This window comes from Rosa rugosa, chromosome 1 (genome assembly GCF_958449725.1).
Source record: "Rosa rugosa chromosome 1, drRosRugo1.1, whole genome shotgun sequence".
Taxonomy (NCBI): Eukaryota; Viridiplantae; Streptophyta; class Magnoliopsida; order Rosales; family Rosaceae; genus Rosa; species Rosa rugosa.
In genome coordinates this window covers 70,220,593-70,248,050 of record NC_084820.1, presented here as the reverse complement: position 1 = coordinate 70,248,050, position 27,458 = coordinate 70,220,593, and the positions used below count along the sequence as shown (strand labels likewise).

General features: G+C 37.0%; 5 protein-coding genes and 1 long non-coding RNA gene across 6 annotated transcripts; 1 reads left to right on the top strand and 5 right to left on the bottom strand.

Moving 5' to 3' along the window:
- Nucleotides 1–656: 656 nt before the first annotated feature.
- Nucleotides 657–2,785, top strand: LOC133706701 (RNA exonuclease 4-like). The gene is made up of 7 exons (XM_062132246.1): nt 657–758; nt 863–1,014; nt 1,130–1,257; nt 1,367–1,590; nt 1,712–1,918; nt 2,030–2,110; nt 2,220–2,785. The coding sequence occupies exons 1-7, from the start codon at nt 721–723 to the stop codon at nt 2,461–2,463; spliced, it is 1,074 nt and encodes a 357-aa protein (XP_061988230.1). The 5' UTR covers nt 657–720; the 3' UTR covers nt 2,464–2,785.
- Nucleotides 2,786–8,038: 5,253 nt separating this feature from the next.
- On the bottom strand, nt 8,039–10,368 carry LOC133726552 (2-methylene-furan-3-one reductase-like). Its single transcript, XM_062154119.1, has 5 exons — nt 10,244–10,368; nt 9,857–10,149; nt 8,988–9,365; nt 8,720–8,879; nt 8,039–8,445 (listed from the first exon to the last, which is right to left on the bottom strand). The coding sequence occupies exons 2-5, from the start codon at nt 10,079–10,081 to the stop codon at nt 8,177–8,179; spliced, it is 1,032 nt and encodes a 343-aa protein (XP_062010103.1). The 5' UTR covers nt 10,082–10,149; nt 10,244–10,368; the 3' UTR covers nt 8,039–8,176.
- Nucleotides 10,369–10,468: 100 nt separating this feature from the next.
- LOC133726553 (2-methylene-furan-3-one reductase) lies at nt 10,469–12,784 on the bottom strand. Its single transcript, XM_062154120.1, has 4 exons — nt 12,482–12,784; nt 11,436–11,759; nt 11,168–11,327; nt 10,469–10,883 (listed from the first exon to the last, which is right to left on the bottom strand). Exons 1-4 carry the CDS (start codon nt 12,698–12,700, stop codon nt 10,618–10,620), a joined length of 969 nt encoding a protein of 322 aa, XP_062010104.1. The 5' UTR covers nt 12,701–12,784; the 3' UTR covers nt 10,469–10,617.
- Nucleotides 12,785–17,355: 4,571 nt separating this feature from the next.
- On the bottom strand, nt 17,356–18,297 carry LOC133734212 (2-methylene-furan-3-one reductase-like). Its single transcript, XM_062161856.1, has 2 exons — nt 18,090–18,297; nt 17,356–17,618 (listed from the first exon to the last, which is right to left on the bottom strand). The coding sequence occupies exons 1-2, from the start codon at nt 18,295–18,297 to the stop codon at nt 17,356–17,358; spliced, it is 471 nt and encodes a 156-aa protein (XP_062017840.1).
- Nucleotides 18,298–19,277: 980 nt separating this feature from the next.
- LOC133706693 (uncharacterized) lies at nt 19,278–22,647 on the bottom strand. The gene is made up of 4 exons (XR_009844674.1): nt 22,323–22,647; nt 20,562–22,227; nt 19,555–20,466; nt 19,278–19,462 (listed from the first exon to the last, which is right to left on the bottom strand). It is a non-coding gene; the product is annotated as an uncharacterized LOC133706693 (long non-coding RNA).
- Nucleotides 22,648–23,244: 597 nt separating this feature from the next.
- On the bottom strand, nt 23,245–25,791 carry LOC133726551 (2-methylene-furan-3-one reductase-like). Its single transcript, XM_062154118.1, has 4 exons — nt 25,461–25,791; nt 24,534–24,857; nt 23,933–24,092; nt 23,245–23,646 (listed from the first exon to the last, which is right to left on the bottom strand). Exons 1-4 carry the CDS (start codon nt 25,677–25,679, stop codon nt 23,381–23,383), a joined length of 969 nt encoding a protein of 322 aa, XP_062010102.1. The 5' UTR covers nt 25,680–25,791; the 3' UTR covers nt 23,245–23,380.
- Between the last annotated feature and the right edge of the window lie 1,667 nt (nt 25,792–27,458).

Below are 27,458 nucleotides of genomic sequence, written 5' to 3'. Positions count from 1 at the left end.
ATTATCTATTTACCAATATCTCAACTTGTACGACCTCTCGATCAGTTCTAACAGATGCAAAGGAAAACCGACAAACATAACCTACTTGACTGGAATATATATACGAAGAGATGAAATATGAAAGGTTAATCTGATCTGATTGATGATGCTCGACCTTACTGCATATATGAGGCATTTTTATCACTTTCCTGTAAATATTACCTCAAGGGTTCATGGGTGAAAACTTCATCACCACAAAAGGGTAAATATGCCTTGGGATTTATTTTTCCCAATGTACGCATTTCTAGTAGAATATTTTCACCAAATGGTAGCTCCATTCTGAAAGCTCTGAGGTGAACCACAGGGGGGAGCATGGTAGCAATTCTTTTTTTGTCAACTTGCATGGTAGCAATTCTAGCTGGAGAAATATTCTGGTTTGAATATGGCGGGCCCCAAGCTAGCTTTTGGATTACTACGAATGTCCTTAAATCTTAAGGAAGGTAAAACAAGCTAGAAAACTTAGTACTCTTCCAAAACAAAACAAGGCTACTACATTATAATATATAATTACCTTTTACTGATTAAGGAATCATCCCTACACGTACTCAACTCGCGGAAGCTGTTCTCTTTTACGCCTATAAATACCTTCCAGGCTTCCACCTCCAGTCCTCACTCCTCACTACTCATAGCTAGCTTTCCTTTTGAGTAACACAAGAAGTTAATTACTACTGTCCAACCAACATGGACTATAGCAGACCTGAGTCATCTGAAACTCTGAGGTTGATTCTCAATTATTAGTCTCTTTTCTAGAGTATGATCCGATCACTTATCGGATTCTAGAATCGCCATATGCTAAACTATATATGTTACAATTGATTTTCAGGAACAAGTGTGCTGCATGCTTCAGGCAGTTCAACAAGATCGAGCACCTGGTGGAGCACATGAGAACCTCATACCACTCTTCTCATGAACCGTCGTGCGGAATCTGTAAGAAGCACTGCAGGTCCTTTGAATCTCTCAGGGAACATGTCATAGGTATACAAAGTTTTCTCTAATTACAAACTTTATAGATAAACACTTGGTATTAACTGGACTGTGAGATTAATTAGTATATTAACTATTGGTTTTTTTATTTTATTTTTTAAACTAGGGCCATTGCCAAAACAAGAATGCAAGAACATATTTAGCAGCAGAGGATGCAAATTCTGCTTATCTGTCTTTGATAGCCCTTATACTCTCAGGCTTCACCAGGACAGATGCCAGCTCTCCGGCGTCACTGTACGTGTTAATTAGCCCTCATCCCATCAACTTAGCTAGCTTAAGTGTGAGATACAATTTCTTTCTATTAATTAACAGTATAACAATTAAATTTGTTACATATATGCAGGGATTAATTGGTCGGTTTGGTAACTTGGGCATTCGTGACAATCTGGATCATGGTAACTACACAAGAGGCAGTAGTGGTCAAACTGTTGCCCTTGCTTGCAAGATGGTTGGTGGGGGAAGTGATGGCTCCCTAGATCTCTGCGGTAGGGTTTGTCTCACTGATGAATATGATAACATCATCTTCCACACTTATGTCAAGCCACCAATGCCAGTCACAAACTATAGGTATTCGTATGGAACAGATCATACTCACAACTTCTAATAGATATACATGCCAGTATACCTAGCAAGAAATTCTCTCAACCATCCCTACTGATAGTTAATTTTGTTCTACTTAAAAATTCAGGTATGAAACAACTGGGATTCGTCCTGAATACTTGAGGGACGCAATGCCACAGAGGCAAGTGCAAAAGAAGCTACAAGACTTTTTGTGCAATGGGGAACCAATGTGGAAGATTCGACCTAGAGCCGGAAAAGCTAGAATTCTTGTGGGTCATGGTTTGGATCATGATCTCGACTCTCTGCAAATTGAATACCCAGCACTCATGATCAGGTAGGTATTTTAGGATAATTTCGTTTGAGGCTATCTAATGTAGAATAATTTCCAATAATATTTCAATGTGTTTTAATTAATTAATATTCCAATTTTATGTGACTATTATAGGGATACTGCAAAATATCCTCCACTGATGAAAACAAGCAAGCTCAGCAACTCACTCAAGTATCTAACACAAGCATATCTCGGGTACTAATGGAGTTTCAATTTTATTTTATTTTATTTTATTATTATTATTTTGTGTGAGTAGTTAAGTAATGGAATTAATTTTTACATGCATAATACATCATACATGTAGGTATGACATTCAAAGTGGGATTCAAGACCCTTATGAGGATTGTGTTGCAACAATGAAGCTTTACATGCGAATGAGATCCCAAGTTCACAAGATAGAGCCCTATCCACTTGCTACTGATCCGCAAAACCGAAATAATTTTGCATCGTGGCGGCAAAACGAGCTTGAAAGGATGAGCCCTGAACAAATGTTGGACATTTCCAGGTCTGATTTCTACTGCTGGTGCTTGGACCGCCGGGATACATAGTCCCAGTGCCTCAAATTAAGGGGCGGTGCATAATAAAATTAAGGATACTAGTACTGTACACACTATTTTGTTGCACCTATATTGCTACCTACTTCTCTGATGATTAATTACGGAAGATTTGAAATAACTTCCAAGATTGATGGACTTCGATCTCATCCTACTTTATGAGCTAGGCACATGGGGTTAATCATACTCTTGGACTATTTGTATGCATTAATGTATAATGCTTGATTAATCAGGGATTTCCCCTCTACATGTAAACCAAATTCCTCTATTATCATGAGGAACAAATAATTTCTATTATATATGAAAGTAATTTAGAAATAGAAATTTACACAAGGTGGGGACGTCACTTACCTCTATGCATGGCTACATATATTGTATAATGATACATATGTAGTCTATTGGATAATCTAAAACGATAATGATGGTAATTAATCCAGTGGGAAACAATATTGTTGGAGATGACTTTCTGTAAGAATGACTAAATTCTCGAAAAGAAGCTGGTGTAATATATATATATATATATATATATATATATATATATATATATAGTTCTGATGATTAGATAGAGTGGATTGCATGCACGCCAATTAAGGAGAGGAGGTTCTCACCTTTCCTAATTAAATTCAAATGATGTTCTCTTTAAAAGCTGTTCTACAGATTAATTAACAAAATATTGCATTAACGAAAAGGAAATGAGCAGCTAACATATTAAAAGTTGGGGAAAATTTCGCAAACAGTACACCAAGTAAATGCCACTAATAATTCTTATACATAAAGTTCCAAACCAAACATTTTGGTACACGAAATCTGAAACTCGACCCACTATCAGTACACGACGTCAATTTTTGACACCAAAATGTTCATTATGCCCTCAGTTTTTTTTTTTAATAATTTTTTTTTTTGTTATTTTTTTTTCCTTCGTTTTTTCTGTTATTTTTTTTCCTTTGTTTTTTCTGTTATTTCTTTTTCTTCCTTTATTTTTTTTTTCCTCCGTTTTTATCTCTTTCTTTCTTTTCACATGACTAAATATTGGCTAAGTTACAAATATAAGCTGTAGGACCATAAATCTCACCAATTGGAGGGCAAGGGTGGCGTTGGAAGCGAGGGAGTGAGTGTGGAGGTGAGGAAGGTGGCGTTGGAAGCGAGGGAGTGAGCCCGAAAGAAGGAAGAAGAAAGAGATAAAAACGAAGGAAAAAAAAAATAACAGAAAAAAAATAACAGAAAAAACGAAGGGAAAAAAATAACAGAAAAAAAAAATTTATTAAAAAAAAAACGAACTGAGGGCATAATGGACATTTTGGTGTCAAAAATTGACGTCGTGTACTGATAGTGGGTCGAGTTTCAGATTTCGTGTACCGAAATGTTTGGTTTGGAACTTTATGTATAAGAATTATTAGTGGCTTTTACTTGGTGTACTGTTTGCGAAATTTTCCCTAAAAGTTGTGGTAAGTCTTGGCACTTACAATCGCGAACTTGCAACTCCCCGCTCGCTTCAACTTTTATATATATAAATATAGAAGTAGAACTATTCAATATTATCTTAAATCCATTCTTGGATACTTAAATCCTACATTAGATTATAGGTTAATTCTTTTCCTTGAAAGAGCCAAAAACAATTTGATATCTTAAATCCATTTGATTATCTTAAATCCCTTCTTGCTTACTACGTACAAAAGTACTGTTAGGCTTTCATCAGTTCAATCCCTTGACTTCTAATTTTTCAGAAAGGTCTCTGCACTCTCAATTCTCACTCAATAGGTCGATATGTTTTGTCAAATTTTGGCGTTAACTCACCCAAAAGTCCGCTTGCCACATCAACAAGTTAACAACAAAATTTGACTGAGTATTGACGGAAATGACCTATTAGGTGAGAAATAAGAATGCATGGACTTTTCTGATGAAATTAGAAGCCGAAATACTGAACTGATGAAACCCTAAAAGTAAAGGGTAGTAAGAAAAATTTAGCCTTTTTGCTTTTCTTCTTTCCTTTTCTCAATCTATGAGGATGGCCTTTAGGCTAGGCATTTGCTCTACTTAAATAGAACTGAACTTACACATGCAAGTTTTCTTTTTGGCCAATTCGAGCATTATCTTTTGATACCTTTCAATTCTCGGTCCTACGTACACTAATTACTTCGAAACGCTTGCAAATGCTTTTTCTTTCTATTAGGTCCATTTAAGCTAATTTGATTATAGGGTTCAGTGCATGCCATGTGATATCCACATATATGCATCTATATGACTATAGAAACAAAACCACTTGTAGTGCGCGCTTGTGCAAAAAAATACTTAATATTTCTAACAATTTAGCTGCGACAGTGTACAAAAATGGTCTTCAGGACTGTGCTCTTCTTCTTCTTCGCCACTATCTTAGTTACTACGAGGGTAACTCATATATTAGTTATTTTCATGTGTACACAAATGGACACGTACGTGCACTTTCTCTATAGTACTTTCACTTTCATATAATCAGTAATATTTCGATGGCATCCTTGTCTCTGTAGGTTTCAGCTGATGAGTTTGAGAATGAAAAGGCCATGAAGCCGAAGGTACATTTTTATATATACGATCGTATATAACTTTTAATTAGAGCTGGTGATACTAAATGAGTTTTAAACATCTATGTGTGTGATTTCAGATTCCAATTCCCGGTGGCTTACACACTCCACCACTTCCAGTAGACAAGGTTAGCAACTACTACATTACTATATAAGACATGTATTCATGTACTCATACATTCTAATCGATTTTTGCTAATGCCATTGTTTTATTGCTGTTGTTCTCATATCCTTATTATTATTAGTTTCAATTAATTCCATATACACACACACACACAATCCTTCTTGGCTAAGGATGTCCTTACCTTAGCTTAGGAACGGATTTCAAGTTTTTGACCACTTTTCGATCACATATTCACATCTTAACCATTCAGTTTTTAGGTCCTAATGTATAGATCATCTCTGCAAAATTTAAGCCAAATTGATGATCGTTAAGGGATTCAAAATTGCAATTTACAAAAATGAACACGAACGGTTCCAGTTCGACAGATTCAGTTTGTTCATTGGTTTAATCTAGTTCGATACCTTAACGATCATCAATTTGGCTGAAAAATTGCAGAAGTGATCTATACATTAGGACCTAAAAACTGAACGGTTAAGATGTGAATATGTGATCGAAAAGTGGTCAAAAACTGAAAATCCGTTCCTTAGCTGAGAATCTGTATATATATATATATAGGGCCCTTCCACTAAGGGATCCATTTTTTTGGCCATTTTAAGGGATCCCTTGTGGGATCCACTTTTCGATCGTGTTTTGGCATCTCGACCGTTCAGTTTTTAGGTATGTGTAGATCATTTCTGCAAATTTTCAGCCAAAGATGATCTTTAAGGTATCAAAATCGATGGACAAACTGAATCTATCCAACCTGAACCGTTCGTGTTCACAATTGTAAATCGCAATTATAAATGCCTTAATGATTATCAATTTGGCTGAAAATTTGCAGAGATGATCTACTCATATATACCTAAAAATTGAACGGCTAAGATGTGAATATGTGATCGAAATGCGGGTCTAATGAGTGATTTCTTAAAATGACAAAAAAAATGATCCCTCTAACTAGAAGGGCCCTATATATATATATATATATATATATATATATATATATATATATATATATATCAGTTTGGGGTTCATTAATTCGTTTTCTTTGTAGGTTTACAGTGACCAGAAACAAGGCCTAGAGTATTTAGCCAGGTTGTTGGCGTTAATCGCCAAAAAAGAAGCCGGAGAAAAGGCTAAAGAGGCAGCCAAAGAAAAGGCCAAGAAGCGGGTGTACGGATTTACACAGTATTAATTCTCTTTATCATAAAGATTGATAGTAACTGATGCAGTAATAAATCAGTTAAACTCTTCTTTGGTCTATTGTTCTTTATTTTTTTTCCCCTAATCAACTCTCAATAACGGCTTCTAACATTTGAATTGGTGTATACAAAGACTAAATTAATTTTTCATGATACAATTAAATTGGTGGAATTAAAAGTGGTTTAACATTTTATACTACATTCGGCTTTCAAAAAAAAAAATGCAATTGAGAGTATCAGCGGTGATGACAATCACAGTACATAACTCCATCGTTTGAACCTAGTCTCCACAACTAATAAAAGTATCGTGACTCAAATAATAAGATTGAGTATAATTAAGTCATCGTAAATTATTGTAGTAAATGTCATGTAACTTTAATATTTATGTCTAATTAGTATAGTAGATTTACATATGCATGCTTGCTTGTTTTCTTTTAATAAATATATAAATTATTATATATTTAGGTGTATCATTTTGGTACTAGTTCTAAGATACAATATTTGGCTGACTTTTTTTTATCAATAAATAAATAAATATATAAAATTAAACGATACTAACTCATATATGTTACAGGATAAGTTATGACTTTCGAAATTCGTTATAGGGTTTGAGACATCATTCTAGTATGAAACCATACGATCCCGTTCCCCTGGTCAGCTACTGACCAGGGATGATTTGGTCAATGACCGTTCGATTGAGATCGAACGGTTGACAGCTAAGTGATAAGATCTTAGATGAGAGCTGTCAACCGTCCGATCTCAATCGGACGGTCAGTGACCAAATCATCCCTGGTCAGTAGCTGACCAGGGGATCAGGACTGTGAAACCATATTTTTTTCATGTGCTTAACCTCACTTGCATCGAGATGTCCATATTAGCCCCACTTGCATGGACATGGACCTTACCCTGGGTTGCTTTGGCATATATATTTTGTTTGAGGTTTCAATTTTTTTGTTTTTTTGGCCGAAGTGGTCCTACGTTTCGATTTTGAGTGTTTTGATGTTGAGAATATATACATCCCACATGGGAAAAATGGGACCTTGCCTATGAGTTTATAAGTGTTTGGGCCACTCCATCCATTGCCAATTGGTTTTGGATGTGAACCCTAGATTACTTTATTATGATATCAGAGCGGGTTACCCACGTGTGCATGCCTAACGGCCACACGGGCTCCACGTCACCCAAAAGTTGTCCACGTGTATGGCTTGAAAATTCGCCACACGTGCGGGGCGTGTTGAGAATATATACATCCCACATGGGAAAAATGAGACATTGCCTATATGTTTATAAGGGTTTGGGTCACTTCATCCATTGCCAATTGGTTTTGGATGTGAACCCCAGATTACTTTATCATTTGACAATGCATCTAGATACCTTAGCTCCTGAAGTTAAATCATTTAGGTCTTCCACAATTTCATTTTCGTTAGCTAGTTGTTCCACAATGTTTGGTGTGTTCTGCTATGGAGGTCTTGGCTTCGTCCCCCTCTTTTTGTATCTATTTTTTCTTTATTAACATGGGGTGGTAAGGAGATTTCTTTGCCTCTCTTATCCCTCTTTTTGAGCCAAGAAAAAAAAAATCATTTAGTGTACCAACATCATGTCTTTAGACTTGACAAATTTGATTTCCGACTGAGGATCCTCTAGCAAGTATCATGCAGCAAATACAAAACAATAACTATAGGTTGAGTAGGAACAAAGCAAACAGCAAAGAAAGTAAAGAAGCTCGTATTCTACATATTAAACAAGCATCTCTTACATCCCCGTATTACAAGTCTTCAAGCAACTGCTGCATACACAGTTAAAATGGACTAAATCCTAGATTAATATAGACACAGAAAGTCTCAATCTCATGGGATAGGGTACACAACCACCTTTCCTGTAGCTCTAGAAGTCTCAAGGTAACCAAGTGCTTCAACAACTTTAGAAAAGGGATATGGACCTGTGGGATCAAGCACTGGCTTCACCTTCCCGCTCTCCAAATAAGGCTTCAGTTTCTCCAAGATAGACGCTGTAGGGGTGAGCACAAATCTGAACGCCGGAGGAGTTACTGGACCTAAGACTATTGTCACTACCTTCCCACCTTCCTTCACCGCCTTCACTGCCTTGTCAGTCTGCCCTGTTTTGTTTTGCAAATACAATTATATCATATCAGTCTCCATAGTCCAATTCATTCATTCCGGGCAAATCATTAGGTGATAACCCCATTGACTAGTACATTTGATTGTTTCAGTATGAATACAAGATAAATCTACACCTCTATCATCTTAGAACTGTTCTAATCAGCTATTTGTTGACAATCAAATTATCAAAATATCAGCACAGAAAAGATAACTAAAATAGCTCCGTGCAAGCGAGCTTATTCAAACAACAATGGAGTAGAAGAATCTTACCAACTGCATCATAGACTACATCAAATTTCTCTGGCAGGTCTTCGATGTTTTCCTTGGTGTAATCAATAGCCAAATCCGCACCCAAGCTTCTTAACAAATCCAGTTTTTTAGTGCTTGCAGTAGCTGCTACTTTGGATGCCCCAAAAACATGTTTAGCTAGCTGTCTCACATAAAAGTATATATTCTCAATTACTATTGTCTGAAGCCAAAATTAGTATTGGACATTGAAACTGTAACAAAGTTCAAGCATCATGAAATCGGAATGTACCTGAATCACATGTGTTCCAACACCCCCAGCGCCTCCCAAAACAAGGACGGATTTACCAGCCGAAAGCTCCGCTCTTTCAAGCGCTCCATACGCAGTCTCAATAGCTAAGGGAAGGCTAGCAGCTTCAATAAAGCTCAGGTTTTTGGGTTTGAGAGCCAACATGGTTTCTCCTGCAGCCGTGTACTCTGCCAAAGACCCCAGCCTGTTTGGTTTCACCAATGCTTTCTCATTGAGATCCCCATGGCTATTCTTAGCATGATATTGGGGAATCTCAATGCTATTACTCAAACAAGCATACACTTCATCCCCCACCTTAAACTTCTGAACTTGGCTTCCTACCTTCACCACCACACCAGCCACGTCATACCCTGGAACTGTCTGCAAACCAAATTGAAAATGAACAAATAAACAAAGGTAACTTCTTCTGATGTAGTAGAAAAATCTCAAGGTAAAAAAAAAATCTCCCACAGAAAAAAAGTTTAATGAAATGTGATCATACCCTGGAATCATCTGCAAACCAAATTGAGTGAAAATTTGACAAGCATACAAACAAAAGTAACTTCTTTTGATACACTAGAGAAAAGTCAAAGGTAACAGAAGTTCAATAACATGCCTAGAGTAATTTCTTTTCTACTTTCTGATGTCTTTTTTTTTTCATAGGTATAACAATGAGATATGATCTTTTATGAAAATAGACAACTACATAGAGACAACAATATCTCACGTCTCAACCTGCAAGAAAGAGAATGATACCATCTTTTGCTTTAATTTCCTAAATGATTAAAAATATGAAATTTTACCCCAAAAAAAAAAAAGAAAAAAAAAAGTAAGCATTGGAAAATGAAAGGAGAAAGATTAGGGTGACTCACTGGTAAGGTAGTATCACCCTCTATGTCCTTGTAGAGACCAAGAGCCCTTCTGGAATCAATTGGGTTAAGAGAAGCAGCAACCACCTTGATCAGCATCTGGTCCTCTTTAATTTCAGGAACAGCCACATTTGCATCAAATTTCAGAACATCTGCAGTTTTTCCATACTCTGAATAGACCCAAGCCCCATATACAGAGGGTATGGTCTCACTTGGAGCTGCAGCCATTGATGATCGATGTAGGGCAAAAAGTAGAGCTTGCAGTGGCAGACGTTTCCAGAGTGCACTTTATAGAACTAATAGGGTGAAAGTTAAGAAAAATGTGTAAGCTGCCATCTTATTAATTATTATGGGAGGCATGCATCTAGATGGACGTAAGCAGTGACGTACAATTGTCAAAAAACGAAATGAACGTAAGCCGTGACCATATCCTCTAAGGTTTGAATCATCTGTCTTCGGTTAGATGTATGAATTTTCATGCCAACTGTGACTGTGCATTTAGAATTTTAGTCACACTATCTCTTGAAGTTCATCATAAAGAAGTAATTTTCTGGGTTCCAAACATGTGTACCAAGAACTTAAATCACTGACTGAGAATCCTCTAGCAACTAGTCATGGAGCAAACGCTACACAATGTCAATTTATTGAGCACTCATTGTTACAAGTGCTTCAAGATTAAAACATACTGCTGCAGACATACAAGGAAGGAAATGGAGTCGATCTGGATTGAGAGTCATAGATCATTTACACATACAATCTCAACCTCATGGGATGGGATATACAACCACCTTTCCTGTAGCTCTGGAACTCTCAAGGTAACCAAATGCTTCCACAACTTTAGAAAAGGGATATGGACCTGTGGGATCAAGCACTGGCTTCACCTTCCCACCCTCCAAGTAAGGCTTCAGTTTCTCCAAGATAGACCCTCTAGAGGTAAGCAGAAATATGATAGCTGGTGGCGTTGCTGGACCTACTATTGTTACTACCTTCCCGCCTTCTTTCACCGCCTTTACAGCCTTGTCAGTCTCCCCTGTTTTTGTTTTGCAATTACAATATATAACATCAGTCACTAACGTGTTCTAATTCATTCATTGCTACTAAACAATATTAGATTATCTCCACATTTAAATGTTTGATCAATTTCAGTACTTGACAGGTGCCTGTTTATACTTGATAAATCTTCGCTCTCTATCAACAGTTGTTATATTTAGGTTTCCATTGATATACGAAAGATCAGCACAGAAAAGATAACTACACTAGCAAAAAAAAAAAAAAAAAACTCATTCAGACAACTAGGGAATAGAAGATTCTTACCAACTGCATCATACACTACATCAAATTTCTCTGGCAGGTCTTCGATGTTCACCTTGGTGTAATCGATAGGCAAATCAGCACCCAAGCTTCTCAACAAATTCAGTTTCTTAGTGCTTGCAGTAGCTGCCACTTTGGAAGCACCAAAAACATGCTTTGCCAGCTGCATCACATAAAAGTATACATTCTTATTTATAATTGTTTAAAGCCAAAATTATTATTACATGCTGAAATTGTAACAAAGTCCGAACATGATGAAATCAGAATGTACCTGAATAATATGTGTTCCCACACCCCCAGCGCCTCCCAAAACAAGGATGGATTTACCAACAGAAAGTTCGGCTCTTTCAAGCCCTTCATAGGCAGTCTCAATGGCTAAGGGAAGGCTAGCAGCTTCAATAAAGCTCAGGTTTTTGGGTTTGTGAGCCAATACTCTTTCTTCTGCAGCAGTGTACTGTGCCAAAGACCCAAACCTTTTTGGGTTCACCAATGCTGTCTCATTGAGATCCCCATATACTTCATCCCCCACCTTAAACTTCGTTACTTGGCTTCCTACCTTCACCACCACACCAGCCACATCATACCCTGGAACTGTCTGCAAACCAAATTGAAAATTAATAAATAAATAAACACACTCAACAAAGTTAGCTTCTTTGTTACAATAGAAAAATGCCAAGTTAAACAAAGTTCCTATACAGAAAGAAAGGAAAAAAAAAGAAAAAAGAAAAAAAAGAAGATGATGAAATTTGATCATACTCCGGAACTGTCTGCAAATTGCAAACCAAATTAGACTAAACAGAAGCATACTAACTAACAGAAGTAGCTTCTTGCCCATACAGTAGAAAAATGCCTAAGGTCATAAAAGTTCCTTAAAAAACATGCCTAAGGTAACTTCTTTCATACTTTCTGATGTCTTGGTTTATTAAACAATGGCTTCTTTCATAATTTCTGATGTCTTTGTTTATTAAACAATGGCTTCTTTCATAATTTCTGATGTCTTTGTTTATTAAACAATGGAGGATATCATGGGTGATACTGATAAATCAGGCCTTGGGTTCCCATTCTACCAAAAGAAAAATAAACAATAAGATTTTTGATACGAGAAAAATAAACAATAAGATATGATCATTTATAAACAAAAAAAGACCAACTATATTGACAGATCAAACAGCACCAAACAATATTTCACACTGCCTGAAATAGAAAGATACCATCTTTGGATAGAAGTCCCAAAGGTTTAACAATATATATAAACCTTAATCCAAATAACAAAGAAAGGCAATTGAGGAAGATGAAAGGAGAAACAGGGTGACTCACAGGTAGGGGAGAGTCGGTGTCCTTGAAGTAACCAAGAGCCCTTTTGAAATCAACTGGGTTAAGAGAGGCAGCAACCACCTTGATCAGCACCTGATCCTCTTTAATTTCAGGAACAGCCACACTCGGATCAAACTTCAGAACATCAGAAGTTTTTCCATACTCTGAATAGACCCAAGCCCCCGTTACAGAGGGTAAGGAATCACTTGGAGGTGCAGCCATTGATGAATGGTGTAGTGCAAAAAGCAAAGCTTCTAGGGGAAGAGGTTTCTAGACAGGGACTGAATGATCGAGTGCACTTTATAGAGTTGGTAATTGAGAAGCATGTGGAAGCATGGATTATTATCCAAACAAACTTTTGGACAGATTTTCAACTTTAGGTTCATTGTAACAGTGCGCAGTACAGTTTGCAAGCTACTGTTGAGTGAGCCTTGTGAAGTTGTTAAGCTGAACAAGCCCATTGGGCCATTGGCAACGCATGTCTAGAGCATGCTTTTTTTTTTTTTTTTTTTGCCCTTTTTTTCCTCTTTCAGACCAAGATGAGCAATCAATCGAATGATTAGTTTGGAACCTCTACGAATGAGGCACTACCTCTAACCAAACATTACAGAGGCTTATAACACAATTCGTGTTAAGATATGATATCATCTCTCTAAATACTAATAAGCGCCTAAATTTAATCATTATACTTGAATGAACAAGTCTTTCTCAATAGTTTCAGCTAAAAGACATACTTCAATCCCAAAGCTTAGTCCCTGCTTTAGTTTCAATGCCTAGGGTTATGTACAAGGGGTTAAGTCTAAGAGTTTGAGTGCTAAATAAACATCAAGGAAAGTCAGCCCTCTAACTGTTATCTCTCAAACACTTCAGTGTAAATCATCCATAAAATATGATCTAACATAAACATAAGTTTGTATGATACGAAACAATGCTTAGAATCATTTCACTTTATTCATAGGTCAACAAAATTGGAATATAAAATGATCGTAGATTACAAAATTTATGAATACAGAGTTAAAGGTTAACTGTACGTGGTATGTAGACATTGAACTACATAGATTTTAGAGTACAAAGGGTGTAACCAGAGATGAGAGAGCTAGAGGCAAATGCAAAGAATGCAAGGAAGGATAGTGCCACCGATGCTCGTGCCATATCAGGGAACTTGTCTTTGCCCCAATTCAACTCCCAATCTTCAACCCGAGTCGCTGCTGATGAAGATGCTGATATCACAAGGTAGGTCATTATCTGCCAAATTTTCATATATCACAAATGTAATCAGAATAGAGGATGCTAGTAGGCCTTCTCAAATAGCAACAAACCTTACTTCAAACTTTTGGGTATTGTCCTTTTGATGATCAAGATCAAGATTTTGGGAAAAATAATCATGTTCTACATGAAAAGAAGATTATTTCTTGAGTAAACTACTCAAAAATTGTTATTAATTATAAGAAGATCTTCGAATTTTGAAAAAAAAAAATGATCTTCATTACTAAAACATGATCACTCAAATGTAATGTATGACTTAATGTTGTATTAAGGTCAAATTAAGTAAGCAATTACACTAAAGTTGTTATGTACGTAGTAATTCCAGACGAGTCATTTTCTTCCAAAACGAATGGACACTAATTTCAAGAGAAGTATATTAGGGGGGAAATATAAAATTAAAAACACATTACTCCATTGAATAGGGAGGAAAAGAAGTATACTCAACCAATAAGCAATGATCAATTACACTGGTGAAAAACCAGTGGACCCTTTGACAAGAGAATATATAGAGTAGAGATAAGGACTTGTGGTGTGTCCATGGCGCTAAGGTTAGGTGAGATGATTGATAATAGAATTAATATCGCATTAAGATAAGAGGTTGCCTTTTGTTAAAAATTACAAATCCCGGCCATCAGAAATGCCAAATACAAAGAATCCACCTTGAAGGTAAGTGATTCACGTTGTTGTTTATATAGTAAATAAAAACTCTTAGCAACACTTTTAGATTTTTTTTCTTCTTTCTTTATTTAAAAGATGATCAAATTATTTCACTCCTACCCCCATGGTGACTCGAACCGATGACTTCGTCATTAGGTAGTGGGTGCTCTAACCACTGAGCTAACACCACTTCGTCATTAAGTGGATGAGTCCATAACTTTTAATAAAAAAAAATATTGATAAAACTTGCATTAAAAAAAGGGTTTTTGTCCATTTACACCATTTTTAGAGATTTTTTTCTCACTTACCCCACTAAGTTTTTTTAATTCCCTCTTACCCAAAACACTCTAAGAGCAAGTGCACCCGTAGTCAAGAAAAGGCAAAGTCGAGAAGTCAAGAATTCGACCGGTCAAGTTACTATTCACTGCCACTGGACATGGGTTTACACCCGTTGTTTTTCTTGCCCGGTCAACACTGTTCATTATTATATAATTTTAGGGGGGTCTCGAAAATCGACTTTTTACACATATATAATTTGGGAAAACTTCCTTCATGAAAGTTATAGAGATCGTCGATATGAGTTCGTACATATGTGGAATGCAAAAATCGGAGTTTGTATGAATTTATTATGAATTTTTGAAATCTGAAAATTTTCTATAAATAGAAAAAAAAATTATATTTTATTTCAAAGGCAAAAACTGATTCACACGCAAGAAACAACTGCGCTCCCCCATTCGTCCGTGGAGAACACGCCCTCAATCTCTGCGCAGTACCTCTGACGTCAGCCACGAGCTGCTTCTCTCCAACCTTGCAGCAGCCCAAGCCTGGGCAAGAAAAAAGGCAACGGCATGGAATTATTCTTGCCCTTGGTCAAAGAAAGGCAGAGTTTGCCTGGTTGAATTTACACCGGTGGAAGGGAGATTTGACATTTGACTGGTCACCACATCATCATTCCATGGTTTTGCCCGGGCAATCCAACACCGGTGGACTTGCTCTAAGGAGGTCTTCCCTAATACCCCATTAAGATTTTTTTTTTGTTTTTATTATTTTTTTAATACCATTTTACCCTCACCTTTGTTACTTAGAGAGAGAGAGAGAGAGAGAGAGAGAGAATGGAAGAGAGAGAAACCATAGGGGACTTCGCCGGATTCCGGTCACCGGCCGCCGGAATCCGGCCAACTTCGCCGGAATCCGGTCACCGGCCGCCGGATTCCGATCACCGGCTACCACCCACCGGAAAGTTTTTTTGCCCCCAATAGACGTCTATTACCCCCTAATAGACGTCTATTGCCTTCCAATAGACGACTATCAGCCATGTATTGCCCCCCAATAGACGACTATCAGCCATGTATTGCCCCCCAATAAAGGGGCAATAGACGTCTATCAACCATGTATTGCCTCCCAATAGACGTCTATTAACCATGTATTGCCCTCCCAATAGACGACTATCAGCCATGTATTGCCCCCCAATAGACGTCTATCAGCCATGTATTGCCCCCTAATAGACGTCTACTATCCCCCAATAAGACTTTAAGTTGCTAGAATGAGAACTAATCTCTTTAAATTTAGACAAATAAAACTTTGATTATAGGAAAAAAACAAGGAGATTACATCAATTCAAAACGTCTATTGCCCCAATAGAACCTTTTTTTTTTTTTTCATTTTTCTTTCATTTTGGTCTTCTGTCCCATTTTATCTATAAAAAAAAAATATATAGTTTGGGCACCCAGAGAAAAGCTCTGGGCACCAAATCCTTGTTATCCTCCACCAATTTCCTGTCTACCAGCAGCCCGGCCGCCACCTCGAAGAGGGATGAGAGAGAAAGTGCAGATCGGAGAGGGATGACCGGTCTCCGCTTCCTGCTGCCGGGACGAGTCGAAGGCGAGGTCCAAGCAACCGGTGACGGCTTCGTGCCAGAGAGAGAGAGAGAGGTGCCGGCGACAGAGTAGTCCTTCGACCCAGACCTAGAACCGGCGCCAACGATCGAGGCTTTGACCGCCGGAGCTCCATAGCACCAGCTCATCTCTTGCGCCGACGATCCATACCTGAAACCCGATGAGATTTCTTCGATCCGGTGTGAGAGCGTGAGGGACAGAGGCTGAGTCGGAGCTTTGCAGGTGGTAGTAGGTGGAGTTGGCGTCGGGGCTTTGCAGGCCGGGGAGGGCCGGGGAAGAGAGAGAGAGAGAGAGAACGCAGATGGGAGACTGAGAGAGAGAAAAAGAGTATCGGCGTCCAGAGAGAGAGATGAGACAGAATGACAGTGGGTAATTTTTTAATTAGTTTGAGGGTAAAATGGTGATTTGAGCTTAAATTGTGTATCTGAGAACAAAAATCTGTTGCTGGGATAAGTGGGGTAACTTTTGCTTATTTTGGTGCTTTGGGTCAAGGACCCTTAAAAAAAAAATTTCACACATGAAAGAAGTTCGATAAAAATTAGCCACACCTTCATCCCACTTGCATTCTTCAGAAATTGTACACCACAAAAAAATCAATCATTATGGTGATTTTGGGCCTTAGTAATTTGTTAATAACCACACAACATTTTACCCAAAAGTAATTTTAGAGTACTTTCTAGTGACATAGGATAAAGCTCCAACTTCTATGCAACCTGCAATGATTGATCACAGTAACATAGGACAATACAACACTAACTGAACTCTGATCAAGTAACTGACAAACCTGAACTCCTTGTATTTAGAGAAAGAATCTGAAGCCCAACCCTGCTTCTTGTCGGCCGCCATAACCGAGAAAGAGATCAAATAAAACAAAAACAAAGTATATATTCTCAAAATAGTATGTCTGAAGCAAAAATTAATATTGGACATTGAAGCTGTAACAAAGTTCAAGCATTATGAAATCGGAATGTACCTGAATCACATGGAAGGACGGATTTACCAGCCGAAAGCTCCGCTCTTTCAAGCGCTCCATACGCAGTCTCAATAGCTAAGGGAAGGCTAGCATGCTTCAATAAAGCTCAGATTTTTGGGTTTGAGAGCCAACATGGTTTCTCCTGCAGCAGTGTACTCTGCCAAAGACCCCAGCCTGTTTGGTTTCACCAATGCTTTCTCATTGAGATCCCCATGGCTATTATTAGCATGATATTGGGGAATCTCAATGCTATTACTCAAACAAGCATACACTTCATCCCCCACCTTAAACTTCTGCACTAGGCTTCCTACCTTCACCACCACACCAGCCACATCATACCTGGAATTGTCTGCAAACCAAATTGAAAATGAACAAATAAACAAAGGTAACTTCTTCTGATGTAGTAGAAAAATCTCAAGGTAAAAAAAAACTCCCACAGAAAAAAAGTTAATGAAATGTATCATCTGCAAACCAAATTGAGAAAAAATTTGACTAGCATACTAACAAAAGTAACTTCTTTTGATACACTAGAGAAAAGTAAGAGGTAACAAAAGTTCAATAACATGCCTAAAGTAATTTCTTTTCTACTTTCTGATGTCTTTTTTTTTTCATAGGTATAACAATGAGATATGATCTTTTATGAAAATAGACAACTACATAGAGACAACAATATCTCACCCTGCAAGAAAGAGAATGATACCATCTTTTGCTTTAATTTCCTAAATGACTAAAAATATGAAATTTTACCCCCAAAAAAAAAATAAGCATTGGAAAATGAAAGGAGAAAGATTAGGGTGACTCACAGGTAAGGGACTATCACCCTCTATGTCCTTGAAGAAACTAAGAGCTCTCATGAAATCAATTGGGTTAAGAGAAGCAGCAACTACCTTGATCAGCACCTGGTCCTCTTTAATTTCAGGAACAGCCACATTTGGATCAAATTTCAGAACATCTGCAGTTTTTCCATACTCTGAATAGACCCAAGCCCCATATACAGAGGGTATGGAATCACTTGGAGCTGCAGCCATTGATGATTGATGTAGAGCAAAAAGTAAAGCTTTCACTGGCAGACGTTTCTAGAGTGCACTTTATACAACTTACAAGGTGAAGGTTGAGAAAAATGTTGTATGAACGTAAGCAGTGGCAATTGTGAAAAAATGAAATAAAACGTAAGCTGTGACTATATCAACTAAGGTTTGTATAAAAATTGTTGTATATGAACGTAAGTTGTGACAATTGTGAAAAAAGGAAATAAAATGTAAGCTGTGACCATATCATCGTAGATTTGAATAATGTGTCTTCGGTTAGATTTCGAGTCTGCACTATGTCAATAAACCCATCAGACAACAGCCGATGACTGTTGTCTGATTCAGAAAATTTCTGTTGTCTAGTAGCCTGATATCTCTTAGGCCTTCAGACGACAGATATTACCCGTCATCTATATTTCACTCAAACAACATAGGCTGGCCAATAATCTGTTGTCTGATTATGTAAAGATATGCCGAATTATGACTTTCTGAGGTTAAAGATGTAACAAAACGACAGTTATATGTTGTTATAAAAGACCCTGCACAACATCTTTTCATAAAACTCTATCGTTTATATTTCATTAAGACGACAGAAATCTGTTGTCTGAATATATGAAAATTTGAACTATCTTGGATTTTTTCTGTTGTATGAATCAATTGTAGACAATATATAAATTAGAATGTTCTATTGTTTAATTTTGAGTAATAAGACAGAATTATGTCGTTTGAATATATAGAGGCTTGAACTTTCTTGGGCCTTTCTATTGTGTGATTCAATTAAAAACCACAATTATCTGTTGTCTGACTAGCATAAATAATACAATTGGTCTGCTTCATCTGTGATTTATGGTGATTTCAGACAACAGACATTTGCTTAAATTTTGTAGTCTGATGTTGGTTTGGATGTCAACTTTAATTGGTTTTTATTTATGTCTTAGAAAGAGCATTTGCACGACACAATTTTAGAAAAATTAGTCTATTTATTTGAATATCATCATGAATCATTACAGCCACCAAAGTGAGTTCTAGCTATATGCACAAAATGATTCCTAACTACTGATCTACCACAGACATACAACACTAGTGATCTGAAACTTGACAGCATGCTTGCCCATTCAACCCAGACTTGATCAATGTCCAAGTAATCTCCAACTCGGTAGTTATCCTGCATAAGTAATATTCAAGTGTAAGAAAATGTATAATAGAAGAAGCCTAAAAGGGAAGATCTGGGGAGGGGGAAAAAGCATAAGGGATTACCTCTTCAAGTTTGTAGAACTTGTACAATTCATCCACATATTCAACAACTACTAGTTCCAACATCTGTATATTGTCGTGACAACATGTTTTCCTTAGATGTTGCACTTATAGATCATCACTTTCTGAGCCAAAAAGATCTCTTCTATTGGAATTTCCATTCAAAGATCACCTCATGCCACCATGAATGCAAAGCTACTATAAACTTTGACATCAGCAGTAATACATAATATCAACAGTTCCTTACCTGCATTTCACGGTGGCCACAATCTAACCATGAAACTCCCTCAATAAGATTTGTTTCCTTCTCCAATTGATCACATGTAACCCAAAAAAGATCACCTCGTGCCACCAAAAACAAAAAATGCTAAAGCTACTATAAACTTTGACATCAGCAGTAATACATAATATCAACAGTTCCTTACCTGCATTTCACGGTGGCCACAATCTAACCATGAAACTCCCTCGATAAGATTTGTTTCCTTCTCCAATTGACCACATGTAACCCAAAAAAAATCATCAAATCAGTGAGCACCCCTTTCACGTCCACCATCCAAATCAAGAATGCAAAAAAATGCTATCATTCAGAAGCATATATGTCTGCAGACATCTATATACATAACATGTTTCATAAGAAAACTAACCAAAAAAAAACAATTGCAGAACACATACAAAATGCATAGTGCAGGATGAAGAATTGTTTTCACTAAATTAATCCCATTTATCTACAAATCCCGAGTGCACAACCATCTGATAATAGTAGTATTTAATGAAGTAACTAAAGAAATACAACTACAAAACATTCCTTTACCTGTAATTTTGGAGGAGTGAAAGGTGTCAATTCACCAAATTATATCAAAAGGAAAACCTCATTCCTCGAGAGCTGCCATGCGTCCAGGTCCAGCCATCTCACCCCTACAAAACCATGTTCGTAACCAAATCAGAACCATATGTCTACCCTCCTAATAATATGAAAGGTAATAAGTGCACTTGTATCTTGTTGAGAGTACCTTATACATATTCAACACAATGCTCTCTCACTAATTGTTCATGCCGCCATATATTTCTCACTAAATATGTTGGATCATATACTAGCACCAGAAAAGCCACCAAAAAACTACACCATTCACATGATGAATCAGACTTATTCAGGTCAGATCACACAAGTTTTGTGAAATACTCATATAAGAACTAATAAAAAACCAAAAGAACCACAGAAGCCAATCCCTAATTTCTTTCTCTGTCTTTGGCTTTTGCAGGTTGACTTTGATTTCCCAAACATGTACAAATATACTATCTAAATTTCTAAACATACTAAACGTGAAAGCAACTAACTGATATAACTATTTAATCATTACCGGTAAAAAAATGGAACAAATAAACTTCATGACTACAATAGAAAACTATGAAGGACATGTAGGAAATTGGCCCATTTTAACATTGATACTTCATGACTACAGAATGCTTTGACAACATGATCAAGGCAAGTGAGATTAACAAAACCATTGGCAAAAGAATTGAAAAAAGAAAGCAATAACCATCAAACAACCTGCATATCTATTAGAATATAGAAAAATAGCTATTTACTTAATAAAGAACTGCAGAAATAAAGGGGATGATCAAAGACCAATCTATAAGGTGATCGAATAGCAAAAGAAAAGGCAACTAATAACTTCCAAACCCATTTTGTATGAATTGTTTTGTTTATTCTAGTTATTATTAAATTAACCATATATCTAAATTAGCTAGTTAGGTCGATATATGAAATTTATGATACCAGATCCCACCAGAATATATAATTAATTAACATGCAAGAATAAAGAAACACAGCATTACAAAACACTATGAAATCCACATTGCAGTAATAGTCACTACTGGGTTTCACCGATCACCCACATAAAGAAACCAAGCACACAATAACTAATACATAAGGAAGCAGATATACATATTCAAAAAAGTTAATAGGTTTAGACAGTTACTATTGTTAACTATTCAGGAATCATATACATAACTGTGCCACTAAATGTAAAATCAAATGAGTGGAAAGAAACAATCTTTCCTACCAAGGTATATAGTATACCCTCTAATCAACATTAAAAACGAAATTTAGACAAGTCTCTCTACTTTTTTCGAAGCTAAAGTAGTGAGGAAGAACAAATTTAACTGTATATATGACCTTATTCACCGCATAAGGGTCGAAATGAATTCAATCATCTAATCCCAATTCGGAATTACAATTAAACCATTGGAATTGAATCAATTGAGTCAATAATCCAATATGGGTAGATCAAACTTCAAGCCAAATCACTACCAGAAACCTAGAACTTATCTGGACCAAAGTTCATTCAAGGAAGAAAATTTCATGAAAGAAGTACGAGCTTTTAGATGAAGACCCCAAATTCAAAATTAGAATGCGTAAAACATTTACAAATTCATCTATTGAATACCCATCTCTTTGTGGGTGGAGAAAACACCAAGCAACTGAGACCTTGCAAATAGATATAGAAATAGAGGAAAAAGTGAAAGAATGAGAGAGAGATTGAATACCCATCTCTTCGTGAGTGCAGAAGTGGCACTGACCCGTGGGCTTGCCCTTGAACTTTCCTCTTCCTATTTTGGATTCAATAGATAACAGCCTCCGCCTAAACCGCTTGTGTTGCTGCCCAATGCAATCACCTAGGCAAAGTGAGATGAACACTTAATCGATAAATCCCTAAATACCCAATCCAACAAAAACCCTAAATCTATTCACACTTAACCAAGGGGCTTACCAGTGACAGATGCGGATTCAGATTGAGACCAGGATACGGATCGAGACTGAGATCCTTTGGCTGGAATGGGGTTTTCAAGTTTGCAAGGCGAGATGGTTGAGATTTTTTCTAGGTTTTCAGTTCGATGTTGGATTGGAAGAAATTGATATTGGATTGGGTTTTCAGTTCGAAGATTCCTGTTGTGTGCGAGAGCGAAAGCAAGAGCAAGAGAGAAGATGGGTTTAAGAGTGAGAGCGAGCTGAGAGACGATTTTTAAGTTTCTGCGAAAGCAAGAGCGCGCAAGAGAGAAGATGGATTTTGAGAGTGAGAGCGAGCTGAGAGACGGTTTTTAGGTTTCTCTCAGTTTGATAAATTTGTCGGGCCAAAATTTCATCAAGTGTTAGACGAGTATGTCTTTATGTTGTACCAAAAAACCAAACTGAAAGGGGAAAAAAAGTCCAAACAAGTGAACAACGTACCAAAACTAAATCAATAGCAGTTTAATGCACAACAGAAATCTGTTGTCTGAAACATAACCTTTTTCAAACAGTTCCTTTCAAAAAAAAAAAAAAAACTCAAACAATCAAAACTAAATCAATCTCAGTGTAATGCACAACAGAAATCTGTTGTCTGAAACAGAGCATTTTTCAGAAAACTGATTTACTATGATATACACTATATTCAGACAACATAATTTTTTCATTCTGTCGTTAAAATTATTCAGACAACAGAAACCAACCATTCTGTCGTTTGAGCTCTGTCGTCTGATGGGTTTATTGACATAGTGCTGATGAATTTTCAAACATACTTTGACTCTGCATGTAGAAACATTATCTCTTTAATTCATTATAAAGAAGTACGAATTTCTAGGGTCCAATTATGTGTACCAAAAACTTGATCACTGACTTGAGAATCCTCTAGCAACTAGTCATGGAGCAGAAGCTACACAATTACAATTTATTGAGCAGTCATTATTACAAGTCTTCAAGATTAAAACATACTGCTGCACACATACAAGGAGGGAAATGGAGTCGATCTGCATTTAGAGTTATAGATCATCTACACATACAGTCTCAACCTCATGGGATGGGATACACAACCACCTTTCCTGTAGCTCTGAAAGTCTCAAGGTAACCAAATGCTTCCACAACTTTAGAAAAGGGATATGGACCTGTGGGATCAAGCACTGGCTTCACCTTCCCACTTTCCAAGTAAGGCTTCAGTTTCTCCAAGATAGACCCTTTAGAGGTAAGCAGAAATAAGATAGCTGGTGGCGTTGCTGGACCTACTATTGTTACTACCTTCCCGCCTTCTTTCACCGCCTTCACAGCCTTGTCAGTCTCTCCTGTTTTCGTTTTTCAAATGCAATATCTAATGTCAGCCACGACAGTCTTCCAATTCATTCATTGCTACTAAACCATTAGATTATCTCCACATTTAAATGTTCGATCAATCTGAGTACTTGATAGGTGCTTGTATATACATGATAAATCTACACTCTCTCCATTATCAGTTGTTCTATTTAGGTTTCCATTGACATACGAAAGATCAGCACAGAAAAGTGACTATACTCGCGAAAGAAAAAAAAAAAAAAAACTGATTCAGACAACAAGGGAGTAGAAGATTCTTACCAACTGCATCATACACTACATCAAATTTCTCTGGCAGGTCTTCGATGTTCACCTTGGTGTAATCGATAGGCAAATCAGCACCCAAGCTTCTCAAAAAATCCAGTTTCTTAGTGCTTGCAGTAGCTGCCACTTTGGAAGCACCAAAAACATGCTTTGCTAGCTGCATCACATTAAAGTACACATTTTTGGAAAATTCTATATACATACCCGTATATCATACACACATTTACAAATGTAACAACAAATTTGTTGTCAAAGTGGTAACCTGAGTCATATTTTGTGTAATCTTAGTTCTGTTAATGGTAATTACACCACCTATAACATTGTTATAAATTTTTGAACAAATTCGTTGTCAATGTTGTAATTTTGTTTTAATTATATGTAAATAGTGTAAATGAATATGATAACTTTGTTCTCAATGTTGTAATTTTGATTAATATAAAATGTAATTTTTGTTCAAGTAAATGTAAAATGAGTGTATGATACACGTCACAATGCCATAGATTGTCTCCACATTTTTAATTATAATTGTTTGAAGCCAAAATTAGTATTACACGCTGAAATTGTAACAAAGTCAGAACATGATGAAATCAGAATGTACCTGGATAACATGCGTTCCGACACCCCCAGCGCCTCCCAAAACAAGGATGGATTTACCAGCAGAAAGTTCGGCTGTTTCAAGCCCATCATAGGCAGTCTCAATGGCTAAGGGAAGGCTAGCAGCTTCAATAAAGCTCAGGTTTTTGGGTTTGTGAGCCAATACTCTTTCTTCTGCAGCAGTGTACTCTGCCAAAGACCCAAACCTTGTTGGGTTCACCACTGCTGTTTCATCGATATCCCCATATACTTCATCCCCCACCTTAAACTTTGTTACTTGGCTTCCCACCTTCACCACCACACCAGCCATATCATACCCTGGCACAGTCTGCAAACCAAATTGAAAATTAATAAATAATTAAACACACTAACAAAGTTAACTTCTTTGTTACAATAGAAAAAGGGCCAAACTAAACAAAGTTCCTACAGAAAGAAAGGAAAGGAAAAAAAAACATGAAATTTGATCATACCCTGGAACTGTCTGCAAATTGCAAACCCAATTAGACTAAACATTTAGCATACTAACTAACAGAAGTAGCTTCTTTCCATACAGTAGAAAAATGCCTAAGGTCGTAAAAGTTCCAAGAAAAAACATGCCTAAGGTAACTTCTTTCATACTTTCTGATGTCTTTGTTTATTAAACAATGGAGGATTTAATTAATAAACTTCATGGGTGATAGTGATATATGATCAGGCCTTGGGTCCCCATTCTACCAAAAGAAAAATAAACAATAAGATATGATCTTTTATAACAAAAAAGACCAACTACATTGAAAGATCAAACAGCACCAAACAATATTTCACACTGCCTAAAGTAGCAAGATACGATATTTGGATAGAAGTCCCAAAGGTTTAACAATATATATAAATCTTATTCCAAATAGCCAAGAAAGGCCTTGGGGAAAATGAAAGGAGAAGGAGGGTGACTCACAGGTAGGGGAGAGTCAGTGTCCTTGAAGTAACCAAGAGCCCTTTTGAAATCAACTGGGTTAAGAGAAGCAGCAACCACCTTGATCAGCACCTGATCCTCTTTAGTTTCCGGAACAGCCACACTAGGATCAAACTTGAGAACGTCAGAAGTTTTTCCATACTCTGAATAGACCCAAGCCCCCATTAGAGAGGGTATGGAGTCACTTGGAGCTGCAGCCATTGATGAATGGTGTAGTGCAAAAAGTAAAGCTTGCAGGGGAAGATGTTTATAAACAGGGACCAAATTAATGAGTGACTCAATTAGTGAGTGCAATTTATAGAGTTGGGTGGTTGATGATTGAGAAGTATGTGGAAGCTTGCCCATTTATGAGTTATGGCAAACTTGGAAGTACATGTAGATGGATTATTATCCAAACAAACTAGTGAACTGCATTTGGCGGATAGATTTTCAACTTAGGTTCATTGTAACCACTTCAGCGTGTATCTGAAACAGTATGACACTGATAATAATAATCTTCGGTGGGTTATTTTTTGCTGTCCCTGTTAACAGTGGGGATTGAATTTTTACCTAAGAAAAGAAAAACAAACTGGGTAAAATAAATAATAGAATATTCATTTTTATTGCTTAAGGCTCGGTTTACAGTGGGAACTCTATCTCACGTGTTCAAAATTCAAATGTATCCGCACTGTGTATCAATTAAATACATATATAGGAAAGAGAACTCCTTAGCGGTCGACCCTCTGTTTTTGAGTTTTTTCTTCTCCATCTCATCTCCATGGCCATCTGAACTGCCAAATTGATAGCCGCTGGGATCTGATTCTCAGCGAGTCTTTTTGTTAGCCAATGAAGTTCGGAGGAGAGGAAGAAAGTAAAGAAGAAGCATCCTATCTGAAACCAAAATTTGGATTGCATGGGCTCTTCGTCTTCGACTGGATATGTAAATTAGCTTCTGTTTCCACCACCTTGTTGATCTTCTCTCTCTATGTTTTTAAAAGCTTCAATCTTTAAGCTTGCATGTTGCAGGTCTTGAATGTTTAAATCTGATGCAATTTTGAGAAATTTGGGTGTTATTTGATTTAGGCTTAGGTAAATTGAAGTTTTGATTTGCTTGATTCAGTTCTGATCTATTAGTTCTTAAAAAAAAAAAATTGTCTCGGAAATGTGGAACTGATTTTGATTTTAGTGTTGGTGGTAATGTAGAGGGTCTGAAAGAGAACTTCAATACTTGCCATGGCAGTCCCGATCCAAAAGTAAGTTAAAGGATTGTTCTTTTAATTGTGGAATAAGGGTTCTGGTTCAATTTTGTCATCATCTTTTTTTTTTTTTACTAGGCTACCTTGGTATGTAGATTACTTGGTTAATTGAAGAGCAATGCTCTAGTTTCCGTACAATTTCAAACATTCTTTCTTTTGATGAAGCTGCAAGGTTACTACTTGGGGATGCAGCCAATGCATTCGTAACTACTTGCTGTTTTTTATATTATTATTTTTTGGAAACTTGGTTTTTGATTCTGGTATTCAAGATATTGCATCCATGAAGTGTCCAAGTATTGAAATATGAGAGGATGAAATATGAGAGGAAGAATGTCTTCCTCTTGATCTTACTTTCAGATATGAAGATGATACAACATCCTAGCTTTATATAGGCATCTTACAAACAATTAATGCATGTGTGAATGCATGAACTAATTGCTGCAGCCAACCAATGTTGACATCAACTAAATACAACATGTGTAAATGCATATGTGAATGCAGCAGCCAGCCAACATTGACAGCAGCCAATGTTGACAGCTGATCCTATACTTCCAACACTCCCCCTCAAGCTGGATCAGGGAAGTCCCTTGAGCCAAGCTTGGAAAGCAGACGGTCAAACTGAGCGGAAGCGAGAATCTTCGTAAAAATATCTGCTAGTTGATCGCATGATCGTGTGTATACTGTTTCAATAAGCTTAGACTGAACCTGATCTCGAACAAAGTGACAGTCTACTTCAATATGTTTG